General features: G+C 42.8%; 1 protein-coding gene across 3 annotated transcripts in view; it reads right to left on the reverse strand.

Annotated features, from left to right (window-relative positions):
* The window catches only part of BANP (BTG3 associated nuclear protein), a 114897-nt gene that overhangs the window by 62144 nt on the left and 28551 nt on the right, over positions 1–24202 (reverse strand). For all 3 annotated transcript variants that reach the window (XM_079316010.1, XM_079316009.1, XM_079316011.1), the window contains exons 7-8: positions 19676–19915; positions 4088–4255 (exon numbers count right to left, since the gene is read on the reverse strand). In XM_079316010.1, coding sequence (XP_079172136.1) covers positions 4088–4255; positions 19676–19915 — 408 coding nt within the window. The remainder of the gene's footprint in view (positions 1–4087; positions 4256–19675; positions 19916–24202) is intronic.

Below are 24202 nucleotides of genomic sequence, written 5' to 3' on the forward strand. Positions count from 1 at the left end.
ATATACAATATGTTATATTGTAATGTATTATATTTATAACAATTCTTTTATAATCATTTATAATTATTTTCTGATTAAGTTATGCCATAAAAGATTATCAAAGAAATAAAACCCCCAGCAGAAGAATCTATATTTTATATATATTTATGACATGCACATATTGAAATGCATTTATAAGTATAAGACCCAAAAGTTTTGATTTTTAAGTCACTTTTGGCTTCAGAGAACAGAAATTTTTGTGCTTTTTGGGAGGTGCAAAAGGAGGCACAGCCTGGATGGAATCACCCAGGACCTTTCCTATGGTCACTATAAATAGATTTTAATTTGGCTTCACTGCAACAAGCAAAATTGGGGTTTTTTGTTGAAATTTTTGATGTTTTCCACCAATTTTCCACCAATTCCCAATGGTCAAGTGGGACATGAACCCTGCAGTGCCACGTTGGCAAAGAACCTCCAAAGTGTGGGGTTAAATCCCAGCTAAAATCACTTTTAAAACAAAATTTGGGGGGTTTTCTAATCTGTTCCTATTCATATTTATCTGGTGAGGATTTTAATGGAATTATGGAATTGTTTAGGGTGGAGATCCCCAGGTGTCACACCCATGGGATTTTTGGGAACTTCCAGGGATGGAGACCCCACCACTGGCCTGGAGAAACCATTCCAACCTGGACAAACCTCTCCATGAAGGAATTTTTCCTGATTCCAACTTAAATTTCCCCTTTAAGGACATTTCCTCTCATCTCTTGGTCCCTGGGAGATTCCACAGCAGGATTCACATTTAGGAATTTTGGAATTCAAATTGGTTTCTTGGTGAGCTCCAGTTTCACACCTCTGCTCACAAACAGGGATGCATCTTCTGGTTGTAGTCCCAACAAAAATAATTGATGGATTAACCATCCCCAACCCAAAAAAAAAGCAGGAAAAGCCATTCCAGAATAATGGAAATAAAGCTGTAAACCATCTCCTCCCCTGCCTCAGCCCCCAGTTGTGTGGAACAGCTTTGAAAATTTGGCTGCACATCCAGTTTTTAATGTGACACCTCAGCACAAGCCTAAATCTACACAGAAATCCCAAAGTCAGGGAACTCATTAAAAATTCCAACATGGAAAACTGTGATAACAGCTTGAACAATCTGAAGAGAAATGAAAAGAAAGGAAGAAGGTACTTTTTAATTAATCCTCCTCCCAAAGCCCTCATTTCCTACAGCATTCCCTGCACAGAATCCAAGTTTTTCCAAAGGAAAATCCAGTGAAATGATCATGGCAGCCACCTGCAGGTCTCTGGTTGGGAAAAACCAGGAGGAAAACAAAACTCAGGTACTGAAATATTGGAGCAAACCACAGCAATCAACACCTTGCCAAAAAAATAAAAGCAATGGATTCAAGCAAAGAGGAAGGGAAAATCAGGAAAAGCAACTTCTGCCTGGATTTAACAGTCAATTAAGAAGAGAAAAATCTTAATTAACATCTCTAGGGGTGAAGAACAAAGAAAATCCTTTTGTGTTTTCCCACCAGGCCCCCCAGATGTGATTTTCCCTGCAGGCTGGTCCCCCTTGGACACCAAATTCCAAAGCCTTGGAGGCTCTGTGGGTTCATTTTTCCTGTGTGAACAGAGCAGAGAGGAAATGTGCTGTCACTTTTCACCACACTCCAATCAAAGCCACCTGCTCCAAAACTTAATCCCAACAAGCAGGAGAAGCCTCAAAGCTTTGGCATTTCCAACAAAGGCAAGAGGAGTGGATTTTTTGGAACAACAATCTTGTTGTGATGCAGTAAATTCAGAATTATCAATTGTGTGTGCAATAATTAATTTTAAATAAAAAATTAAAATCCCAAATAAATGAGGTTGGAAGATCATCTGGAGATGGATTTCCTTCTCCATGGGCAGCCAGAACTGGTGGCTTTGGGCTGCACCCAGGTGGATTTTGGTGTCCCCAGGGATGGTGACAACCTGTCACTGTGCTCAGAGCCAGGCACAGCTGAGTGAGTTTCAGGCTGACATTTGATATTATTTTAAAATTAGGCAAATTAACTGCTGCTAAAAACTGAAAATCCCAGTCCTCCCATGGATAGGGAAGGGTTTGCAGCACTGCAGTGAGCAGGATTTGGGAATATCTCAGGAATTGCTCCAGGGCTTGGAGGGAAGGTGTCCCTGGGAATGGGAACAGCTTTAGGGCCCTTCCCACCCAAACCAGGCTGGGATTCTGTGGCTTTTGGAGCTGAAAACAGCTGGAAGAGCCCAGAAGAAGAAACTCCAGCCCTGTATCCCCACATCCTTCCCAGGGTTGGGAGCTGAGCCTGCAGCAGGGCACAGGCAGATCCCCAAGCAGCTGAAATCCCAGATTCACCTGGAATGAACTGGCTGCCATCAAAGCTGGTGCTTGTGTCACCCTCCAAAAGCCCTGTGCTGTCACAGGGTGCAATGATCCTCTCCTGCCCTGCACACAGGCACAGCCAGCAGCTGCTGCTGGGAGCTGGGATGCTGCAATTCCAGCCAGGGTTTCCAGCTCTGAGCCCTCTGTGCACTTACCTGAGCACACAGCTGCAGCTCCAGCCCTGCAGGTCACAGGGACCTTTTAAAAATGTGAGAATCCACATTCCCCTTCTCTTTCTTTTGCCTCCATGCTCATGGAGCTCCCAGCATATTCTCCTGTTTCTCATCATCCAGGTGAAATCCCACTGCTGGTGGTTTTGGGATGAAAACTGAGTTTCTCAAAGCAGATTTTATCAGGTAGCTCCTGTGCTTTGCACAGAATGAATTCCTCCCCCACCTTTCCAGCCTCCCAAAAAACAGTGCCAAAGCCACTCTGAGTAACAGCAGGATTTTTGTCCCACTCCTGCTCCCACAGCACTGCTGAAATCCCAAAGGTTTGGGATGGTTTGGCTGCACAGGAGTGAATTCAGGTGTTTTTGTACCCATGGAATATTTTACACACAAATCAATTTTGTGGAATTGAGAAGAGAAAAATGGATCTTCAGCTTCACCACAACAAGAAACCCACCCACACTCATGATCCCACTGCCTTCAGGAATCCACTGACTCTGAGTTTTACATCTCTGCAGGTGTCTCCAAACCTCCAAAACAGATTCAAGATGAATAATTTGAATAATAAATCTCAACACCACTCAAGGAGCACAGGCTAATGAGCACAGGCTGTCACATCCACCTACTGCTGCCTTTTCACCCTGAAATACTGATTGCTGAAAGACTGAAAGTAAAACTCCCATCAACATAGAGGGCTTATGGTTATCATTACATTGATTAGTTGTTTCAATTTGAGAATTTTGGATCTGATTCCCTGTTCCAGCACATAAAAGTTTCCATTGAAAGCAGATTTTGTCATTCTTTGCATGAGATACAGTGGTTAGTGTTAACATGCAACCAAAAATTTTATGCAGGCAAATAAACTGACTTCCTTTTCTTTGGGCTGCCTTCCAAAGCCCTGTTTTTAATATCTAATGTACAAAAGTCCCAGAACACTGCTTTATATTAAAAGCATGAGCCAGAAATGTCCTCAGAGAACACTCTTGAGGTCAGGATTTTTCATTTGTTATTACAATCCAGGCCTCCATACCTAGATGGAAATATGGAATCACCTACAGCACATTTCATGTCTGCAGAGGAAAACTCTTCAGGAACAGCATTTAGCACGTCCCACTGAATGTGTGAACACACTGGGAAGGATTTAGTCACTTGATTCCTCTTTGGAACAACAACTGCAAGGATTTTTGGACTTTTTACTCAAAGAACTGAGCCTGGTAAAAATAGAAAAGTCCAGCACAAAGCTGCAGGAGCTGAATCCATGGGGGTGGACAGAAAGCAGGGCTGGATGGGATTTTGGGAAGGAATTCTTGGCTGGGAGGGTGGGAGGCCCTGGCACAGGGTGCCCAGAGAAGCTGCAGATCCCTGGAAGTGCCCAAAACCAGTTTGGAATAACCTGGGATGGTGTAAAGGGATGGATGAACCTTAAACCCCTTCCAGCCCAAACCATTCCATTCTCAGCACCTCAGCAAAGCCCAGTTAAAATTCAGGCAGCTTGGAAAACAACAGGGATTTATGATTTGGAGGGGGAAGGTTTGTTTTTTACCTGAACCACTGTAGGAGGAGGATGAGGGTGTTCTCCTGGAGAAGCTTTTCACAGCCAGGCTCTGCCCCCTCTGCTTCCTCCTCCAGGCTGTCCTGCACTTGGAGTCAATGCTCTGCTTGATTCGGTACCAGTCCGACTCTGTGATGCCAAATTTGTAAAAGAGGTGGCCTGGAATGATGGAAAAAAAACCAGATAATCATCAACACAAACCTGTATTTTCCAGAAAACACAAAGAGGATACACCCAGTCCCACACAGCAAGCTCTGTACCGGTGCAAAGACCCCCAAAGCTCAGCAGTGATAGGATTTAAATAAAGTTTATTCTCAAAATTCAGTAATTGTTCATCTGCACAGCTCGGGGTGTGATAAATGCCAGCAGCCCCTGGAGTTTTATCACCTGCACTCTCATCTGTGGAAGCTGCTCTGTCACACCCAAGAGGAGGATCCAGAGCCAAAGCTGCAGCCAGGATTATTTCTCACTGATAGAACCCACAATAAGTCTGACTGTAGAAGTACCAAACTGCATAAAATTCCCTATAAAGAAAATAAAAAATCCAATCTTTCAAAGCTCAGTTCAAAATTGATCCAAATTCAGTAAAAAATGAGGATCTCTGCAGTTACTCCCAGGATTCAGGTATTTTCAGAGCCTCAGGATAAACTTTGCAGCCTTTGGTGGTAATTTGCCAAAGTGCTCCATAAACATGGCAAGGGCTGGCTTTAAAACTGGGAATTGAACTGGGAATGTTGTGCACTGTCAGCTTGAATTATTCCACACTTTCACCATTTCACTGGGAGCTCCTGAGGGGTTTGGATTTTCCTAAAGCACCAACACCTGAGAGCAAAAAACTCCAAGCCCCCATGGCTGCAGAATTAAAAAAAATCACCTGAAAAATCCATTATTTGCCCACCTAAAAAAGAGGCAAATGGATTTTTCATGGACAGGACAAAGGGAATGGATTTAAACTGACAGAAAAAAAGGGTTGGGTGGGATATTGGGAAGGAATTCTTCCCTGTGAGGGTGGATGGGATTCCCAGCAAAGCTGTGGCTGCCCCTGAAGTGTCCCAGGCCAGGCTGGAGCTCCCTGGCACAGGGGAAGGTGTCTCTGCCCATGGCAGGGGTGGAATTAAATAAAATTTAAGGTTTTTTCCCACCCAAACCATCTCAGGATTCTCTGATTCAAACCCCTCCATTCAAGCAGAACTCCCTGAACATTTAATAACACTCCAAACCTCCAGCACTTCAAAATCCAGAGGTGCAACACTGAACAAGCCCAGGCTGCCAGAGGTGCCTCCATTCTACAGGACAAAGCTTCGGGAATCTCTACAATTCTCATTTTCCTTTCCCTACCCTGCAAAGTAAAATAATCTTTTCCACTTTTCCACTTACTGGGCTTTCCATCTCACTCTCAGATGGGCTCCTAATCCTGGGAAGGACTTGCTTAAGCTGTTGTATATAGAAGCTAAAGAACAGGATATGGGGCTGCTCCTGCAAGACAAATGATTTGAAGCCTGGAGCCACAAAATTCCAGGTTTGCAGAAAGTCAAAGCTCTTTAGTTTCCTCTGCATTATAAATGAGCCCAGAGTCCTCAAAGCCTGAAAGCTGCAGCCTCTAACAGAGCCAAGTGGAGAACTGGATCTCTTGTGGCATCATTCTTAAAGCAAATTTAATCTTTTTCAATGCTTTATTTATTTTTTAATAAAGGAGAGAACACACAGGAAGAAAACACTGGACACCAAAATCTAATTCAAAAGTGCTTTAAAGTCCCCAAAATTTCTCAGTTCTGAGAGACAGCCCTGAGTGGTGTCTCCAAAATGGGAAAGGATGAAAATGGGCTGAAATTCCAGTTTGCTGCTGTGCAAGTTTTCTCTCACAGCCCATTCTGGATTGAATCCCTGAGCCACAGTGCTCAGCCTCAGCCATTCCCCAGGGGCACTCCCAGAGAGAGAAATGCTCAGAAATGTTTGGGAATATCTCAGGAACTTCTCCAGTCTGGGATTCCATGATTTTTTAAATTTTCTTTTAGAATTAATTTTGAATTATTGGCAGGGTTGGCCAATAAAACCAGATGTGTTTGAACTCCTGCCCCACCCTGAGGAGTCCCACAGGAAACACCAGCAAGGCTTGGGGTGAGTTTGGAGGGAAAAAAAAAAATCTATATTTCACTCCTAACTGCATTTTAATGACTTCCATGGTGTGTTAGTGGCTGCACTGCAGGCAGAGAAAATCCCAGGGAAAAACTGCCTGGCTGGGAATTTTAATTATTCCAGTGTAATCCATGGGATATTCTGGGATGCCACTTGATTTAATCCATGGGATATTCCAGAATTCCATTTGAATTAATCCATGGGATATTCCAGGATTCCATTTGAATTAATCCATTGGATATTCTGGGATTCCATTTGATTTAATCCATGGGATATTCCAGAATTCCATTTGAATTAATCCATTGGATATTCCAGGATTCCACTTGATTCAAAGAGCAATAAAAATAATATCAATTATTCAGGACAGGAGTCTCAGGTGCAGTGTGAGAACAGAGCTGGGACACAAAACATCCCCAAAAGTGCTTGATTGAGGGAAGGAAGGAAAAAAATCTTCAGAAAACTGAAAGGGAGGAGGTTGAGATGGGATTTTGGGGCAGGAATTCCTGGCTGGGAGGGTGGCAGGCCCTGGCACAGGGGCCCAGAGAAGCTGTGGCTGCCCCTGGATCCCTGCTGGAATAACCTGGGAGAGTGAAAGGTTGGGTTCCATAAATTTGAAATCACTTCCTCCCAACCCATTCCATGATTGTCCCTCCTGATCAAACTGGTGATTAATCAGTGTGACCAGGAATGGCCAGGAAATGCTGGAAGACACCAGGTGGAGAGAACAGCTCCTGAGGAAACCATGGAAAACAGACAAGGACCTCACCAGGACAGGGCAGACAGGGAAATTTTAGACAACAGAGCCCTAAACCATCAGGGACAGATTTTCCAAGCCAGGAATCCTCATTTCTTTCCCTTAATTCATGAAATTCCCAGTTGCTGTCAGAGTGTCAAACAAGCAGTGCTGTTTGCAGAGATTTTTACCACAACTGCAGACCTGACCATGTGCAAATCAGGCCTGAAAAATTCACCCTGAAGCACAAAGCTAATTGATAAAAAACCCAAATGAATTTCAGCTGTCAGATCTGTGCAGTTGCTATCACAATCTAAAATGTTGTTTTACAACCAGGTCCTTAGCAAGAACATTTCCTAGCAGGAAAAAAAATCTCAACCTAAAGGCAGTGGAGGAGTTTTTAAGCAGATAAAAAGTTCCCAGTGGCATTAAAAACATGATTTACCTGCAGGAGAGAGGGAAATGCCCCCAGCATGTGCACAAAATAGCAAAGTGGAACCTGCTGACTCTGCTCCTTATCCACAAATAATTCCAGCTGCCCCATTCCCAGCATGTCCAGCACCAAACACACTCAGAAAAGCAGGATTTTGGAAATAAGACCTCTCACTTGGGGAAATCCATAAGAGAGAAAAGACAGGGATGCTTCAGGGAGAAGGGATTTGCCTCTTTTTGGGGATATTTATTCTCCAAAGCTGCATCAAATGCTGATATTTGACATTGCAGAGCATCCACGAGCCACAGAGCAGCACAGAAAAAATCCAGTCAGGAATATAAAACAGCACTTGGAGCAAAAGGCAATATTTTGGAAGATGGATGCCCATAAAAGAAGAGTAAAGAACAGGATTTAGATGATTTAAGACTGGCTGAGTGTGTTTTTAGTGATCTTTTCATGAATGGTGCTTCATTTTTAAACAATAAAAGCCCAAAGTTTGCTTTTTTGGGGGAGGAACCTCATTTCCTGAATGAAGCTTTCCATGAAAAACACACCAGAGACTTAAAAATAATTCAGTGATTTCATAAATTGCAGGAGTTTGGGTGATTTCTACAGACAGAAAGATCCTGGCTGCAGCTTGGGAGACAAAAAGAGCTGCAAAGAGAATTCAGGGAGCCACAGGAGGAATAAAGGGAAATAAAGGATCAACATTCCAATCTGAGCAAGGAAAAACTCAGGAAGAAAAGCAAAAATCAGGAAAATGCAAGTCAGCTTTAAAAGGCAACAGGTGCAGAATGCTGAGCCTGGATCAGAGACACAGGGAGAGATCTGGGGGAGTTAAATTAAAATTAAAAAGAGCTCCACAAGCAGGTCTGAAATAAATCTTTCTGTGGTTCTTAAAGGAAATAAAAAGGAAATGCAAAGAAAAAAAAAAAAAAGCTTGGAAATACAAAGTGAAACAAGCTTGGAAATGCAAAGGAAAAAAAAAGATTTGATTTGGTACAAACACAGAGGTGGTGTCAGAAATGATTCAACACTCCCAAATTTCTGGAGGATCTGCTGTACAAAATAAGGAGAGAAAGGGTTGGGGTTTCCTAAAATCCAGGATTAATTATAAACTATGATAATCCCAGGAAAATGATGTTCCTGAGGGAGTAATCCTCTCTTTAGAAAGGTCAGGGAGCAGACAAAACAATCCCCAGAGAACATCAAACTGCAAAGAAATCAAATTAAGAACAAACTGAGGAGGAAGAGAAGAAATTTGTGAGACCATCCTCATCCCACATTCAGAACCAGTCCCTAAAAATCAAACTCCGGGAGTTTTATCTGAACACTCTGAGTTTGTGTTGCTTCCCATTCTCCACAGATTTCCTTGGAAAATTCAAAGGTAAATCAGTATTTTCATGGTGGCCCAGAAACTCCAGCTGGTTTTGGTGCATTTGGAAAGATTTAGGAAAGTGCAGCACAGAATCCAACATGCATAAAATACAAATATCTTTCTATTAAATAAAGAATCCAAGATTTGGGTCACTGCTGCTTCACTTTTCAAATCCTTCTCATTTTTCAAACCTAAAGAAAAGCACCAGGATGGAGAATTCATTTTATAGTGATGGACAGAATCCTTTTAAATTGACAGGAATATGATGGATCCTACAGGAAACAAAGGCTTCAGGAAAAGAGGAGAAGGGGCTGATTTTTTGGGGATCTGGTTCCCAAAATTCATATTTCTTCAGCAGGGTCATACATTTGGAATTTGTTAGATTTAATTAAAGAGAACATGACAGCAAAATCTGCTGCTCTAAACACTGGGGGAGCAGAGGAAAAGCTGGAATTCCGCCTTGAGCCTTCAGGTTTTGATTCTCCAAACCTCATCCAGGGTTTGCAATATTGAGATTGTTGGAAAACAGGAATTGTTTATTGCTCTGACAGCTGGGGGGGGATGATGGGGGGGACTCCCCCCACTGAAATTTGGGGGGTTTGGGTTTGGGATGGCAGAGCCCTGGAGGCTCCTCCAGTGTCACACACCTGGAAAATCCAAAAATCACACACCAAAAATCCCTTCCCATGGCTTTGCTCTCATCCACAACATCCACAAAGGGACAGGAGGAGGGTTGGGAACTTGGAGAGAGGGAGGAGGAGAGGAAAATTCAGCTACCAAGTCATTGCTCTGTTCATTAATATGAATTTAGGAGATTTGTCTGAATATTTCATCTTTAACAAGTCACGGATCCAGAGGAAACATGAAAACTGAAGTTATTTTAAAAGTCTTTATTCTTCAATTAAAAAGAACCCTCCTAGAAGTTTTAAAAGTGAAAATTAATGTTAATTAGGATCTAGAATCTCCCAAACTTCCACCAGAAATCCTGTTCCAGAGCAGGAGACTCAGTCCCACCTCTCTGGAAAAGCAGCCAGGCTGTTTTTACTGGTTTATTCTGATTTATGGAAGGAACCATCAGCATTCAAATAATGCCATCTAGTGGGTGTCAAATTCCCAGTGTGGCAGGAAAAGATGGATTTTTATCCATCCCAACTCCCCACAGGACACAGCCAGTGCTCCAAAAGATTTTGGAGCTGCAGGAGCAGAGAGGGGCTGGGGAATGAGGGCAAGTGAATTAATGAATCCCTGCAGAATTAATTAATGAATCCCTGCAGAATTAATTAATGAATCCCTGCAGGAACAGAGTGTCTGTGATGTTCCTGCAATTCCACATGTTACAGCAGAGGCCACACAGAATTCCCAGAGGGATCTTTCAATCCCTTTCCTGATGGTGAGAGAACATTCCCCAGCTGTTTAATAACCTGACTGCAATTATTAGAAATTAATCAATCGACCCTACAAGAAAATAATTCTGGACCAAACAGAGGGTTTATAATCTGAAAAGAGAAAATTCTTCCTGTTCTCTACTCCAGCCTTGCTCCAAGCCCCAAGTTACACCAGAGTGATGACATTGGGCAAATGGCATTTAATTCTATTTCTTTCCATCATTAAAAAAAAAAAAAAAATCCTATATTTATTCCTATTTTGTCCCCTATTTTTAAAATGGAAGCTGCAGCAGAAACCTTCCCAAAGAGCCCAAAAAATTGCCTTTTTTTTTCCTGAAACAACACCTAAAGCCCCAGAAGAAGCTGCTTTCCCCCCAGCCCCAGGGCTGCCTGGGCCCCTCCCCAGCCCTGCACACTCCAGCACGTACTTGAGCTGAGTCTGGCCAAAAGGGAAAAGCACTGAGGGATGCAAGGAGTGGGGAAACAGATGGTCCAAGTGACCTCATACATTCATTCTCTGTTTTCTGGAGAGCCCAGGACTCACAAGTGCCTGACAGCACATCTCACACATCAGTGGGGACTGAGCTTCCACTGCTGCTTTTCCAGCAATGGAAAATTGAATTCCTCACTTGTATAACGCAAAGACAACAAGAGAAGTGTGAGGAGGAGAGAGAAAACACACAATTTCTTTCCTTTCCCTAAAATTGCTGCCTTTTTTTCTTCCGTTTATTAACAGAGACTGGCCAGAAAAATAATTGAAATGGAGAGAAGTGGCCAGGAAAGCAGCAAACTCCAGGAGTTCCAGCTGAAAGCAAGGCCAGCAGTGATGCCATGGATGAGAACTGTGGGGCTGAGATAAACTCAGTGGGTTCTCCCATTATCTTCCTGCCTGGCCTCAAAAGGGGTTATCAGTGCCTGCATGTGGCAGCATTTAATTGATTCACAAAGCAGCAGCTCTGTGGAACTGGAGCCAGAATTGTGCAGCTCTGAGGGAGACAAAAGTGAGAATAGCAGCAGCAGCACCAGGCCAAGAGAAGGGAAAGCTCTTCAGAGAGGAGAAAAGCCCAGCAGAAAGGAATTCTTTCATTCCTTGCTTTTTAAAGATGTGCTGAACTCTCAGATTTGGCTCCTGGGCAGGACAGAGTCCAAGAGCTCTGAGGTTTTGTCCCTGAGGTCACAGCACTCGTGGCATTCCCAAAAAAGCCCAGCCCAGGTTTGGGGGGGAGCAGAGCCCCTGGCAGGGCTCAGAGTCCTGGCTGGGAGCAGGGAGGGTGCTGAGCTCCATCCTCACACAGGGCACCACTGCATCACTTTCTGAACTCCTTTTTTATTTCTGACAGAGTTGGGATTAGAAGCACAAGAGATGGAATTTCATGTTTGGACTCAGATGTTTATTAATTCTTATCTATGTTACAGTGAGTGCTAAGCACTTGTGGCTAACAAGCTAAAAATGGAGAAATGGTGATGGATCTCACCCATTACAAGGTCTTTTAAGGCTTAATTGTCCAATTAAAAACCAACACATACATTATTTTTATTTTTGACCCAGTTACCCACAGTGCAGCATTTTCTATCCAAGTAAAAAAGTACAACCTAGACCTGTGAAGAATAAAGAAAACTTGTGCCCTAAAACCTCCATCCTGCCTTTATATATTTGCTGTATTCTAAAACCCCAAATTCCAAACCCTTCACCATGGGATGTTACTTGTACTAATACAGAACAACTCTGGGCCACCTGAACAAGTCCAGGCTGTGGTCTGTATTAAATATTTTTCTACAACTTATTAAAACCACTAAAACATTAATTACACTAAATTATACTAAATAAATTATATATCAATTATACTAAATAAAACCTAAAAAACAAAACACCAAAATTTAAAAAACCCAAAATAAAAATAAAGAATAAAATTCTGAACAACCACCAATCATCATACCTAAAAAACTCATACAAAACACATAAAGAGCATAAAAGCACCAATCAAAAAAATGCATGGTCATGTAAACAGTAGTCTTAAAATGTGTAATTAAAGCTAAAAAATAAACAACAAATCAACTTCTACATAATCATATTAATTCACTGTCCAAAAATCCTATTTGTCCCACAGTTACACACTTCTATTCACACTCTACCAGTGATTCCAGTTCCATTTTGGAGCCTTCTCCAGGGCCTCAGCTCAAAAGCAGAGTTCTACAGGGGCTGAAAACAGCACAGAAAGTTCCAAACTCTCAGTTTTCCAACACACCTCCAGGAGGTATCTCCTGTTAATGAGCCATCTTTAAACCAGCTGGGGCAATCATCTTTATCTTCCCACAGCCCATCCTCCCTCCAGGAGATATCTCCTGTTCATGGCCATTCAGTCCCAGTGCATGACTGATAAAATTCCATCATCCCACTGGGAGATGCTCCAGCCAGGGGAGGAGCCAAGCCTTTCCTACCCTGATAAAAACTGAGATTTGGAACAGCAAGGAACCTTCATTCGACTGAATTCCAGAGGAAAGCCAGACCTTTCCACATCATCCCTGAACCTTCAGAGGAAACTGCCCCTTCTCCAGGAGCACTGCTCCAGCTGAACCACATCTGCCCCTGCAGGAGGATGCAGCACCATGGAATGGGACTGTGCCACCACCCTGACTGACTGACTGTGTCAGCTTGGATTCTGACTCTGGCAGGGTTTGGGATTGTTCTTTGTAATACTGTATTTCTATTTTAATTTTCCTACCAAAGAATTGTTATTCCTAATTCCCATATCTTTGCCTGAGAACCCCTTAATTTCAAAATTATAATAATTTGGAGGTATCTCCATTTCAAAGAGAAGCTCCTGCTTTTATTGGCAGAAATCTGTCCTTCAAACCAGGACATCAGCTCACACACTGTGGGACATTTCTCTGCATGGCTTTTGGTTTGAAGGATAGGTGTTTGAACAGGAGATATCTCCTGGAGGGAGGATGGGCTGTGGGAAGATAAAGATGATTGCCCCAGCTGGTTTAAAGATGGCCCATTAGCAGAGAATGTGTGCCACAGTGATAAGGGTCACTGCCACACCCAGTTTTAGCAATGGCCCATTAACAGGAGATATCTCCCACAGTGATAAGGGTCACTGCCACACCCAGTTTTAGCAATAGCCCATTAACAGGAGATATCTCCTGAATGAAGGGTGGGTCATGGGGAAGATAAAGATGATTGCCCAGCTGGTTTAAAGATGGCCCATTAGCAGAGAATATGTACCAGGGGATCAGGGGCACTGCCACACCTGGATTTAACAGATGGGGACAGAATTCACATTTCTGGTCACATCAACACAACACACCTGAGCAAACTGGGTAGTGCAGAGTGTCCCTGCCCATCCAGGGGCTGCTTCCAGCCCCTTCCAAAGAAAAACAACTCCAGGATTCTGGAATTCTGTGGTGGTAACCTCACAGGAACAGCCTGAAGTCAGCCTTTGCTTCCCAAGAACTACAGCCTGTGGTATTTAGCACTGGGAGAAGAAAATGTTGGCAAAAAGTATTTCCAGGGACCACAGGATTAGCTCATCCATCAGGCACAAACCACAGGACTCCTGTTCAGGCTACCAGAGTTGGGGAGAGGAGTTTTTATCCTGTGGCCTGAGCAAACAGCACATGGGCTCAGCAGCTCAGCATCCTCTGCAAATTCCTGCCTTGAGCTGGATTCCCCAGGGAGGGATTGAAACAACAATTACCAACATCCAAATCACAGAATCCATCCATTGCTGCTGCTGAAATGTCCAAGGCCCCAAATGCCAATTTGGACAATTTTTCATCAGCCTCTCCAGGAATCTCCAGATGGAATCCAAGGTTTGCATGCACCTCTCCAATGCTGCTGTTCAGGATTGCAGCATGGAGGTGACACAATTTGAAACCGTGGGATGTTATTCAATATTCTAACAGCCAATGGGATATTCAGAAATGAGACACGAGAAGCCCAAAATTATAAACAGGAAATGAAAGGAAGACAAAGAAAATATGCCAGAAAAGCATACAAATAGTAGGAAGGAAATAAGACAAAAAGGAAAAATTGGTTGAGTTAATAAAATTTCACTAATAGAAAAAGGCTTTTGGAAGTGGGAAAGTAAAAGTGAAACAGCAGCAACCTGGAGCATCCCACAAACCATCTGAGCTCAGCTCATCCATGAGAACTTCCTGCCCTTCCTCCAGCATTTCCAGGCAGGATAATCCTCCAGAAGAACAGAAATGGGATATATTTGCTGTTTATCTGTGTTATTATTAAGCTCAAACTCCTCATGAAAAGCTGGAGCAGCAATGCTGAGCTCCTCACACATTTTCCACACCTCCAACCTGCCTGGGCTGTGAGCAGGAATATTTATATTTATATTTATATTTATATTTATATTTATATTTATATTTATATTTATATTTATATTTATATTTATATTTATATTTATATTTATATTTATGTTATCTTAGCTTTTCATATTTTACATTTATAATTTTCTATTTGTATTTCTATCTCCTCATCCCACTGCCATCACTTCCACAGCCAAATGTGTTTCCCATTAAGGAGCCGTGTGTGGGCTGCAGCTCCAGAGCTGGTGTGTGGATTTTTGGGAAGCAGAGCCAGTGTTTAATTCCATTTGGCCTCTGCTGAGGACACAACTCCTTTCAGAGTGTATTAACATCTCTTTCAACTCCTGCAGTAGGAAAAGTGCTCCCATCCCTACTGGAAGCAATGTTTTCTGTTCTGTGTCTTAAAATGTGAAGTTATTTGGCTTTTTTTTTTTTTTTTTTTTTAGAGTTAAAAATCAGATTTTATCATTAGGTGTTCTCAGCTAACACTTTGTTTTATGGTGTTTAAAGGACAGGGAGGTATTCTGGATGAAATGGGAAAATTCACTCCATGAAAGTCATGGAAGCAGATGGGAAAATTCACCCCAAATTTTCCTCCCCTCTGTGAGCACTGGAGGGTTTGGGTGGGGGATTTATGGTTTTAAATAATTTTTTTTTTTTCAGCAACAATCCTGTCCCTAAGAAAAGACTTATTTCCATGTGCATAAATAATTCCCTAAGTAACAGGGAGCCAAAAAAAGAATTTTGGGGTCCAAAACCACAAGGGCAGAGGTTCCTCTTAATACAATTCCTGAGTTTGGATCTCCTTCTTCCACCCAACCACAAATTCTGCATTAAATCTGCAGCTTCTGATCTTCCATCCTCTTGGAATAATTAACTAGAACTGACAAAAAAGTGGAAAAATGGTTGATGAGGGTCTGCAAAAACCCATGTGCAGAGCAAGAGGCTTCCAGAGAAATAATACAAAAATTTACCCACAATAATACATAAAATGTGTGTATATAAATATATATTATCAGTAACTAATGCTATTTTGCTTTCATTTAGTTATTTGATTATTTTGAAGAAGAAGAACTACTGATAAATTTTCTTTTCTGAGCCCCATTTTTTCCAGCATGCCATGGAAAAACATCTTTTCTATTACACCATTCCTCATAACTGCAAAATTCTGAATTTGGGAATCTGTTTCTTCCAACTCACTCGTGGAAATTGCTGCAGAATCTCCAAAGAGCTAAACCTGGATTTTCTGTTAGGCAAAGAAAATTACAACTGAGGATGTTCTTGGATCATTTTTCACCAGCAAAAGTCTCCATTTTTAGCAGGGTTGAGGTAATGAGCTATTTAATGACAGAGATTGTGTTTAAATCATTCTGGTTGCTTGCCCAAAACCTCTCCTCAGCACCACTGCCACCCCACAAGTAAATTCCTACCACAAGTGAAAATTTAGATTTCCAAAGATAAACTTTCCTCTCTTCTTGTGGTAAACCTCGTGCAGAGCACCAGGAATTTTTAATAAACACACATCTCTTCATTTTCTATACTTTCTGCATATTACACAAAATACTTGCTCTATTAAATGCAGATTTACTTGGTGTTTTTCTTATAGAAAAAAAAAAACCTGATGGAATATCTTTCCACTGACAGACTGCAAGAAACCTGAAACAAAAAAATCCTTTCTATTTCCTTGGGCTGCTCTGGCTGTGACTGGCACAGGCCAGGCTGATGCCATTGGATTTTTCATTTCTGTTTGAATTAAGTCATCAGGACTGCTCAGAGCAGAAACAAACCCCACTGTGGGCACCAGCACTGAGGGGGTTCCCATGCCAGGGACTGGGGTTTGGGGTGATTATCAGGAAGAACACTCCAGGGATGAAAAGATGGGTGTGGATTGGGAAAGGGGATTTGGGATGGCAGGGATGGGATGATGGGATGATGGGATGATGGGATGGTGGGATGATGGGATGATGGGATGATGGGATGATGGGATGATGGGATGGTGGGATGATGGGATGATGGGATGATGGGATGATGGGATGGTGGGATGATGGAATGATGGAATGATGGAATGATGGAATGATGGGATGATGGGATGATGGGATGATGGGATGATGGGATGATGGGATGATGGGATGATGGGATGATGGGATGATGGAATGATGGGATGATGGGATGATGGGATGATGGAATGATGGGATGATGGGATGATGGGATGATGGCAGCAGCTCAGCAGGAGTCCTGCCACTGACCTGAGCAGGGGCAAAATCCCCTCCTTGAGAGCTGAGTGCTCCAGCATCCCAGCCAGGCTGCTGGAACCCAGTTCCATCCCACTTCATTATCCCAGTGATGACATATGAGGTTATGAAGTGAAATCATCATTTCTGGACCACTCTTCTCACTGGTACATTTGCTGCTCCATCAGGTTCTCATGTGTTTTCTCTGCTGCTTGCCACAGGACTCTTTGTCCTTGCTGGTAGCAAACCCTCAACATTTCCCTGCCCAAACCCTCTGGCCAGATCTACACAGGATCTATTTTTTTTCCAGAAATCCCTAGTTTTTTATGGCCTGGCTCCCAAAAGAAAACAACACAGCAGCCAACAGCAGGAAGGAATGAAGCTGTTTCAGATACCTGGATCCCAAATTGTGCTCATGCCACCAAAGTCACTGATTGCTGCTCTCACATCTGTGCCATTCCAGACCTTCTCCAGCTGCAGGGATCACTTCCATAATCTGATTTTTTCATGGTCAGAATGCCTCACAGAAATGACATAATCCCCAGTTTGAGCACTTGCTCACATGGACACATTCCTTCCCCATGCTCACATTGGCAAACATCTCATCTTCCTCCACAACCACTGACAATCTGACCCATGTGATTTGTGCTCTCACATTTAAGGGATGGGAAAAGAACTGCCTGGGAATTGCTTTAAAACTGGAGCAAGATCCATTTCTTAGTGTTTCTAGAAGCTGTTAACAAAAATCCATGTTTTAAAAACAATATTATTGACACTAATGAGATCAGCAGACAAAAAGGCTTTAATTTGAATTACCATCCTCTTAAAAACACATATTTTTGTGTCTTTGTGTCTTGTGCTTCAGGTAAATGAAGCAAAAATGCTTCATTGCAAAATGAAGCAAAAATTGCCCTAATGCAGTTACCTGGGTTAGACTTGGTTTCCAATTTCCCCAAAAATAGCCTGAAAACCACAGGGAAAAACAGCAGATAACAGGAAAGTGTTTGCTGCCATCATCAAACACCATTCACACTCCCTTCCCTGTAATTATCACACTTCTCCAAATAATCCCTTGCTGACCTGTCCTTAAGACTTACCTGGAGATTGAAATTGCCAATTCCATACAAAACTCATCATCAAAATTACTCTTGCTCCAGATCCATTGGTGACCTACACAAAATCTTGGAACAATGAGAGCTCCTGGTTTATTAGAATCCAGTCCAAGCATCACTCCTGGGCCTGCCCAGACACCCCAATTGTTGTCCAAACACTCCTGGAGCTCTGGCAGCCTCAGGGCTGTGCTCATTCCCTGATTCCAATGCTCCACCACCCCCTGGCAGAAGGAACTTCTCCCAAAATCCTGGTTATGCTGCTTTCTTGGAAATAAAGCCCAGGGAGCAGACTTGGCTGTGCTCAGTGTGTTCACTAGAAGTTGCCACAGCAGAAAACATCCAGATTCCTCTTCTCATTTCAACCCAGTGCCTGTGCCTTTGTTCTATATGAAACCACATTTGATTCCTTTTAAATTAATAAATATCGTGCCTTTAACACAAATAATATCAGTTCACAGCTCCATAGCAGCTTAAATAATCCAAAGACTCGTGCACATGGAACAGACAGAAATCCATCTGCATTCCTGCTGTGAATCCAGATTTTATGATCCTGAGATTGCCAACTTTTCCCATCACAATCTGAGCAAGTCTTTTGAAAAAAGAGACATAAATGGCAAGTCAGAAACTAAGGTTCAAGTACTGAATTTCAGTACTGAAATTGGTGTTCCTTATTATTTCTACAATATTTACTACACTCACAGCTAGCAGTGGCAAAGAAGTCAGAATTCAGAATAAAAGCCTGAGGAATTTCTGGTGAATACCCCCCCAACTGAAGCAAACCAGCCCATTAGAATTTCTTCCTAAAAACCCATTTGTGCACACCAAAAAACATCATTTTCCCCCATTTGTGCACACCAAAAAACATCATTTCCCCCATTTCTGCACACCAAAAAACATCATTTCCCCCCATTTCTGCACACCAAAAAACATCATTTTCCCCCATTTGTGCACACCAAAAAACATCATTTCCCCCCATTTCTGCACACCAAAAAACATCATTTCCCCCATTTCTGCACACCAAAAAACATCATTTCCCCTATTTCTGCACACCAAAAAACATCATTTCCCCCCATTTGTGCACACCAAAAAACATCATTTCCCCCCATTTGTGCACACCAAAAAACATCATTTCCCCCATTTCTGCACACCAAAAAACATCATTTCCCCTATTTCTGCACACCCAAAAACATCATTTTCCCCCATTTGTGCACACCAACCCCCCGAGCTGTTGGAGAGGATGAAATGCTGAAACCTTACATAATGAATACATAAATTCTGAGAATATGAATACATAAATTCTGAGACTGAGGTTGAAATGAAAGCCACTTTAGAGACACCAAGCCTCAGTTACTAAATAACTAGAAAACAATAGAATAGTTAGTTAGAAGTAATCCCCTCTTGATGGAACAATGATTCCTGCTGGAAGTAGGTCCAAAGGGCAAGAGAAGATCTTGTTAGAGTTTAAATGGTAGTTTTCTAGAGTTTAAAGTATAACACACTATGGTAACACAAGGATTCTTATAGGCTGTATGTAAATGTTATAAAATTTGTACCTTGTATTAGATTGGTTAGCAGAAATTACAATATTCATCTAGAAGAAGATTTATTGTATTGTAAGTGGGAAATCGCCCTCCTGCCTTCCTCTTCTCTTTCCTCTCTTGCCCCCATTTTCTCTCTTTCTTTCCCCATCCTGCCCCAAGCTGCTGGAGGCACTAATCAGGATTTTCTACACCCACACCCTCACAATAAACTATAACAGAAGAGCCTTTTTGGAGCTCCTGAATTCATCCTGGAAAAAAACCAAAAAGCGCCGCGACACAGAGACCCGCAGCCAGCGGCACTCACAGCGAATCCCGTAGATCATCAGAGGGTCCAGCTGCTTCTTGCCATGCTTGCCCTGGCCTGAGAGGTTGGAGATGGCCTGGATCTCCCTGTGGAACAGGTAGTCCAGCAGGGTCAGGGCCATCTTCTCGGCCGTGCGGCAGTTGGTGCTGATGTGCAGCATGTCCGCGGGCGTGATGGGGCAGCGCACGCGCATCTCGGCGTTGTTCTCGTCGCCCAGCCACGTCCCGTTGGGGTAATCCTCTGAAACACACACAGGGCAAAGGCTCAGCAAGCAGCTGGCCTCAGGAGGCAGCAGGAGTTCTGCACTTTGCAGCATCTCCCCGTGTTGGTGTTTTCTGACTGAGCGAAAGAAACCCAAATTCACCCCGGCAGCACCGAAAATTGGTGGTGTTGGTGTGCTGGTCTACACAGGAACAGGTGCAGCAACTCACTCTCAGGGGTCTCTTTTCTTGAGAAACCACTCCAAGCCCAGTGCTCTCATCCCCTAAAAATGAAGGTTTTTATCCCTGCAACTCTGGGATATTCTCAAAGCACAGCAAAATTCAAGCAGCCAACAGCTCTTCCTCTTCCCCAAACCCATGAGATTAAAACTAATTCCTTTCCTTTCCTTTCCTTTCCTTTCCTTTCCTTTCCTTTCCTTTCCTTTCCTTTCCTTTCCTTTCCTTTCCTTTCCTTTCCTTTCCTTTCCTTTCCTTTCCTTTCCTTTCCTTTCCTTTCCTTTCCTTTCCTTTCCTTTCCTTTCCTTTCCCTTCCCTTCCCTTCCCTTCCCATCTATCATTCTAGATTTAATAAATTAGAATCAATAGTGAACACTAATTTGTTTCATCATTTAAAAGTACATCAAGCAATGAAAACCATTCAGGATGTGACCAAAGATTCCCAAACAAAATTTGGGGTTTTCATCATATTTACTGACTACATAATTCTCTAAACAATAGTTTCCCAAGGAACAGAAGGATAATTAATCAATCACTAATCATCTTCCCTATTATTCAAATATAAGACCATCAGTAGCAGAGCTACACCCACACACCCTTTCAAAATATTAAGAAGTTTTTTATTTCTTTCCCAGTTTCTCAGGAATACTAGGGATTTAATTAAATTAATTAATTAAATTCAAAGGAATACTTCAATTAACCTGTGCAGACAATGACAAAATTTGGTGGATTCAAGACTAACCAGAAACAGAGCTCAGGACCAACCCCACCTCAGGCAGAGGATGGAACACACAGCCAAGGGTAATTCCAGAAATAAACCAAACTTTCAGAATTCCTCATGCTGCTCATAGGAACTGGGTAGAAAACACTCCAGCAATATTTCTGTGTCCACTGAAATTTTAGGATTTGATTTTTGCCAGTGGTTTGCTGACTGAGGGGTCACTCAGTACAATTTACAATCATTATTGTGAACAACACTCAGTTGCAATGACATTAATGACTTTTCATTCATTAAGTGATCTTAGAGCAGAGTTTTGTGATACAAATCCCCAATTCCTGCTTTCCAGAACCCCTCCAGGCCCCAAAGAAGGTGGCAGAGCTCAGGTCAAACAGCTGGAGCAGCACCCAGAGCAAGCAACATCTGGATTTCCAAATCCTGCACTGGGCTTTATCCCACTCCAAGCCAGAAGAACTCCATAAAACAGAACATAAAACAAATCCAAACTGCTTTTGCAGCTGGACTTTGGGGTTGAGTCACCCCACGTGGCAGGGCTGAGTTTACAGAGCTGAGTAAGGACAGGATGAGGCAAACATTGTGCAATCCTGATTTATCACTGAGAATTATCAGCAACTGCAGAACCACAGCACCAGGGAATGGTTTGGGTTACAAGGGACCTTAAAGATCATCTCCTGCACCCCTGCCATGGCAGGGACACCTTCCACCACCCCAGGCTGCTCCATGTCCAACCTGCCCTTGGGCAATTCAGGGATCCACAGCTTCTCTGGGCACCCTCCTCACCCTCACAGCCAAAAATTCCTTCCTTATATTCATTAACTTGCAAGGAAAACTATTTTTTTGTTGATGTATTTAGCAAATTTTTGCTGCTGAAATCAGAGCTTCATGCCCCGTCCTGAATATATTTTGATACACTTGCAAATTGTTTGGGTTTTTTTCTTTTTCTAAATTTGATCCTTTTATTTTATCCTGAGCCAGGATAGGTCACACTGGCTGCTTTCTGCTCCCAGTACCAGGTGCCATCTGAAAAATAAAGTGGTTTGGATGAGTTGTGCCTTGTTTTGCATGCCACTGTGTCTGGCCTCACCACAAGTCTGGTTACCATTATCAGGGAAAACAACAGGCTGTTCCTCAAGATAAATGGACTGGCTTAGAAAAATTTGGGCAGATCTGGCAAAGCAAAAAAACATCTCTGGATCCATGTGTACGTTTTTCACAGAAATTCTAGGAAGCCTGAATAAATGATCCTCCAGCCTATCACACTCACAGCTCCCAGGATTGCTGGTGGCTATAGGAAGTTTTTTTCCTTATGGAACACCTTTAGCCTGCAGACTTTTTTAACAAACATTGTTAACCTACATGAACCAAAGATTTAGTTCAATTTGCAAAATCCTCTCTTTTTTTTCCTGCTGGCACAGAATCCAGAACATACTGTTTTTACCACATGCAACTGCTCTTTTATTGCTCCCAGCCTGGAAAAAAAGACATTATCTTGTTATTCTGACCTATGACCACAATCCCCCCACTAAATTATCTCTTGCATTTTCCTCCTGCTTTCAAAGTTCCAACAGAAAGGGAATTTATTTTATAACCATTTTGCATGATGCATGACTGAAGTTAACCATGAGGGCACAAAAGCTGAATTATTCCTTCTTTTAGATCAAATTCATTCCTGCCAGGCTGCCAACATATCTGGCACTTTGCAGGGAGCAAACACAGGAGTGGCACCCAAAAATCTGGTGGAAAGAGGGAATGCAGGGCCAGTTCTGAGTGGGGCTCTGCTGTGGTGTGGAGGAGAATGGGGAAGGGAAAAGAAAAAACAGAATGGGAACTGGATGGAAATTCTCTCTGAGCAATGAAATTCATAAACACTATTGGCTAAATCTGGAGGCTCCCAGCACTCAGACATCCTTCAGTGCACCTGGAAAGGCTCTTCAGGTGTGTTACCACCTTTAGAGGTGAGATCTGGGTGGATTCTGGGGAGATTGATTATTCAGAGCATGCACTGTAAAAACCACACTGCACAGCCATACCCTGCTGCTGCTGCTCCTCAAAAACTTCCAAAACCTCAGGAAATGTGAGCTGGGGAGGAGGAGAACAGTCACAGAACACAACTTGACTCCAACTGAGTGAGGCACAGCTGCACACACTCACCTGGAGCTCAGCTCAGCACACACCTTTGCATTTTTCTTTCTTTCATTAACTGGGGAATTCATTCCCTGCAGGGGGACCATGTGGGGTCTCCCTGTCTGCAGACACCCCAAACCCACCTGGGTGTGTCCCTCTGTCACCCCCAGGTGTCCCTGCCTTGGGCAGAGTTCCCTTCCAGCCCCAGCCACCCCCTGTTGTGTGAATTTTCCTGAAAGGTGATTCCCTGCCTTTTTCACACCAGATATTCATCACCACACAAGTGACCATTTCTCCTTCCAGTGCTGCCAGATTTACCAGCCTCTCTCTGCACCCACAGCCTCATTTCCACCCCACACCAATTTCCATCTCCTCTTCTGTTCAACATCACAAAATTTGCTTTATCTCCATTCTACTGAGCCTAGTTTGCTTTTCAATGCTAATTTTGACTTTTCTTTGCTGCATTTCTTTTCTCTCCCAGCACAGCTGACCATCCATCCCTGTTTGGGGACGTGCCACACAGAGACCAGGAATTTTCTGGGAACAGGAGGAGCCAGTTTGGGGTCAGCAGCAAGAAAAGCTCTGTCAAGAGAACAAAAACCAGACAGGGGCTGCTCTGGATGTGCTCTCCCACCCAGGGAAGTGATAACACTGAGCTGTTACATTCCTCCATCAGGATAAACTCTCCTGGTCTAACATGGGAGCCTAAAAGCAAAGCCAGGCTCTGCTCTCTCCCCAGGAGCTGTCAGTCATTCCTTTAAAACCAGGGAAAACAAAAGGAAACACCTGCCCACAGAAATATTGGAATTAACACCTTCCATCTCTCCAAGAAATTGTGTTTATTTTATTCTCAAGGCTGGGTGCAAAGTTGGCAGTGGCAGCAAAAGATTGGTAGGTGCAGAAAGGCAGAAAGATGAATTAATCTTTAAAAAATTAAAATAAATCCCAAAAAAACAAATCCTAACCTACAAAAATAAACCTTCATTTCTAGAGAAATTAAATAATGTTTTGGCTGATGTATAGAAGGTTCAACATCAGCATCATGTGGAGGGTTGGAACAGGATGAGCTTCAAAATCCCTTCCAAGCCAAACCATCCTATGTTCTGTGATCTTTTAATGAGCTCCTGTCAATTAGCAAAAGTTCACAAGGGCAGTGATTAATTGGCAGAGACTCCAGAGCACTGATTTTATTAATTAAAAATCATTAAGTCTGTGGAAAGGAGGGAG

This window comes from Erithacus rubecula (genome assembly GCF_903797595.1).
Source record: "Erithacus rubecula genome assembly, chromosome: 12".
NCBI classification, from domain to species: Eukaryota; Metazoa; Chordata; class Aves; order Passeriformes; family Muscicapidae; genus Erithacus; species Erithacus rubecula.